General features: G+C 22.7%; 1 protein-coding gene across 1 annotated transcript in view; it reads left to right on the top strand.

Moving 5' to 3' along the window:
* Nucleotides 1–2,588: 2,588 nt before the first annotated feature.
* LOAG_18642 (zinc finger protein) overlaps nucleotides 2,589–3,829 on the top strand; it is a gene marked incomplete at both ends in the record, with an annotated part of 12,082 nt that continues 10,841 nt past the window's right edge. The window contains 3 exons of the mRNA XM_020451306.1: nucleotides 2,589–2,610; nucleotides 3,050–3,162; nucleotides 3,501–3,653. Of these exons, the coding sequence (XP_020304917.1) occupies nucleotides 2,589–2,610; nucleotides 3,050–3,162; nucleotides 3,501–3,653 (288 nt within the window). The remainder of the gene's footprint in view (nucleotides 2,611–3,049; nucleotides 3,163–3,500; nucleotides 3,654–3,829) is intronic.

Consider the following 3,829-nt stretch of genomic DNA (forward strand, 5'->3'; position numbering starts at 1 on the left):
AAATAGGAGTTTCTACTTCTATAACAATCTAAAATCTGTCACCATTCAAAGCTTTTTGTCATTTACTACAAGATGACTCATCAAAAAATATTGTCAAACTGCAATGTCATTAAAAACAAAAAAAAAAAAAAGAGAAATTTAAAAAAGGAGACAAGAAGAGAGAATGTGATGTTTCAGTTAGCATTCCTTTGACAAAGTTGACATTTCTACGTGGGAAAATTTCAAACTTTTGATTACAAATTTCATTATTTTTTCGTTTCGACTAAAATCGGAGCTATTTTATGCCTCTAAAATGAAATTTGAATAAAAGCTGGAAATTTTACAATAGAATTAAATATTTAATTTATCTACAAGGTATATCTGTTAATTACGAAACTGCTAATTAGCTTTCAGAATGAACAAAATTTTTAACGGTTACTATTTGAATAAAAATGAGGAAATATTCAGTTAATTTAGATTTTTATGTAATTAATTAATGACGATAATTGTTTTTATTTTACTCTCTTATGGTTTAAATAAAATTTAAAATCAAAATATAATCTATTTCTTTCATTTTCTTTCCATTGCATTAAAAACAAAAACAGTAAACTTTATATTTATGTTACGGGAGATTGTATATTTACACGGCGATGTATATACCGCGGGAGACGGGGGAGCGATGACACAATGGAATATCATCTAATTATTGTTACCATTTTCAAATAGTGATTTTCAAATACATCCATTAATTTTCATTTTTTTTTTCGCCTATATTTTTATTTTATGACAAAATTTATTACTTTTTATTATGTATTGGGATGGTTTGTTCTATGAGTACTGTTACCGTAACTTTTCTGATAAATCTTTGATTACTTTTGTAATAAATTCAAAAATTATGTGCAACAAAGTATCATCTAGCTTAATGATATACAAAGTACAATTAATATCATCAAAGAAGTGGGAAAGAGAATTCTGAAATAATTCACTAACTTAATACTACTGTAGTATAAATTTCAAATTCTTTTAACTTGAAGTACAAGTGATTCTATGCTGGGTGACATTTTTGAAAAAATTTAATCTTAAACGAATTAATTTAATCTTTGATCTTTAAGATAATTAGAAATATACATATATATATATATCTTGAAATGATGTATGGAAATTTTTATCATAAAAATTAATTAAACCGGAAAATGAAATATCACTGAGTTTTTCCGGAAGGAAATAATTTATCAAATAATGAAATGAAGAAAAATCCTATGGTATATATCGTAATAAAACAATTTTATTGTTTATAAATGTAGCAATTAATAATTAAAATTTGTGTGAATTAAAGAAATTATTCTTCATATTATTAGAATTTTTGTTCTTAATTTTTTTTTTCTCCGCAAATTTCATTTATTTATTTACATCTCAAATTTAGCTCAAATTTTTTTTTTCTCAATTTTAAATATGGGAAATTATATAAAGTGTTTAAGAATATTCTCTCTGATCAAAAAAATAAATTAGAATAAATTTGTGATAAAGGTATGCTCTGTCCATATATATATATATATATATATATATATATCTAGATGTATTTGGGTGTTTCAAAATAGTTCACCCGATTAAAACAGGTGATGTTTATCGATACCTTTCAGTTACCATTAATATAGGATATGTAATTTGTGACAATTTTTCATCAGTGGTACCATAATTAATAAATTTATTGTTATGTATATGTGTATGTGTGTATATGTACGTATGTTTGTTTGTTTGTTTGTTTGTTTATTTATTTATTTATTTATTTATTTGTTTTTCTGTCCATTTTAATTCTTTCTTTTTTTTTTTTCTTTTCCTTTGCAATAAATTATCCATTTCATTTGTATACGTGAAAATATGACAGTAACATCGAAATGATTTCTTTTTTTTTTTTAAAGAAAATTTTGTTTTAACATCAAAAAATTTATTCTCTTTTAAAATGAGAAAATATGTAAGAATGATAGATACATATCACATCTACGTGTATATTTATGTACAAACGTGTACATATTTGGGTATTTTACAGATAACCAGTTTTAGTTTAGTTTTAGAATGATTAATGCTAACATACCTTTTTTTTTTTTCTTTTGTTTTTCAAATAAAAAGGAAAGAAAACAAAAAAAAAAAAGAAGAAAATCTTTCGAATTTTATTTTCCTTATCATTTATCAGCAGCTATTTCAATTGAAATAATAATAATATGGGAATTTATCATGGAATTAAAATTATCAAGATATTGTATGCTAATTGAAATATCAATCTATTAAGATATCATTTACTAATAAAATCTATTAAAATATCAATTAAATTATTAGATACAAATAAAATAATTATTAAAATATTAATTATATAGTATTTAAGATATCAATATCAATAGTAGTAACAACTACCGTATGCTATAAATTCGTGCTATTACCATACTTTGATAATTCCATTTATATTTTTCAAGAATTTTTTTTTTTTGGTTTCATGCTTATCTATTATTTACATTGTAAAAATTAAATTTCAAATAAGGGAAAAAGGATGACAAATTGAATTGAATGATAATCTAAAAAAAAGAGACAAAAAAAGAGAAAAGAAAGAAGAAAAGATGAAAAATGAGAAAAAAAAAGGTAACAAAATGATTTTTATGAAAAATATTTGTTCCATTGGAACCAATCATATTGGCTACTATTGGTCAAATTTTAATGGTCATTAAAATCCTAAGCTTATGATTGGATCTGATCAATAATCAATGCGACAATTTCTATTATTAATTATTTCCCCTCGTTTGAAATCATGATATCATTGTAAGCTATTTTACACATCTATTGTTCATCTCATTTTTTTTTTTTGCATTACTCATTTATCAATGAATAAATAAAAAAAAAAAACAAAATTTGCTAACTAAAACAGCTAAGTAAACAAGTATTGGAACAAAAGCAAATAATTAATTAATGATGTGATAGTTATAAAATTGAACAAAAAAAAAGACTAAACTAATGTATTCAAACGACAAATTATTGCCTTCAACAATTTGCTTAATTATATGCTAATTAATTATAATTTCAGGACATTGTGATCAAACATTGGATTGCCATTTATGTGGTATTTGCTCTGCAAAGTTTTACAATGTTGAACGATTCATTGAACATAAGAAAAATTGTTCAATTTCAGATATACAGGTTTGAGATATTAAATAACTTTTGATAATTAGAAATTGTTAGTTTTTAATTCCTCATCAATCATTTTTCATTTGCTTCTCATTCAATTACTCATTTTACATTCCAATAATTTTGATTTCCGATTATTTTTTTTCTACAATATTTAACTTTTTAAAAAACATATTTGCATTTCCATTTCGACATATTTAAATTTTTATTTTACAACCTAAGCTTTTTGAGTTTAAGCTTAATTTTTTCTTTTTCAGTAAACTATTAAAGGAACAATTTACTTCATTTACATTAGAGTGCAAATTAAAATAATATTTGAATTTCTTTTGATAATTTGAACAGAATTGTAGAGTTCGATAATAACAGCAAATCCGGATACAGAATCGGTACCGATTGATTTGTCGAAGAAGCATGTTTCAGATGATCTTGATAGAAAAAGTATTCTAGAAGACAAATCTAATTTATTATTTGATCCTTTACAAACAATACAATCTCATCAACAGGTATCTTATCATTTCTCATTTTTTTAGTTGTTGAAATAATTTTGATAATGATTGCAAATATCTAATTAATGAATTAATTAAAATTGTTAGATTAGATAGCTGAATACAATAAATTATCGCTAAAAAAATTAATATTTAAGAAAAAAAAAAAAAAAAAAAAACTAGTAATACATAAT

Source organism: Loa loa (assembly GCF_000183805.2).
Source record: "Loa loa unplaced genomic scaffold supercont3.419, whole genome shotgun sequence".
In the NCBI taxonomy this organism is placed as follows: Eukaryota; Metazoa; Nematoda; class Chromadorea; order Rhabditida; family Onchocercidae; genus Loa; species Loa loa.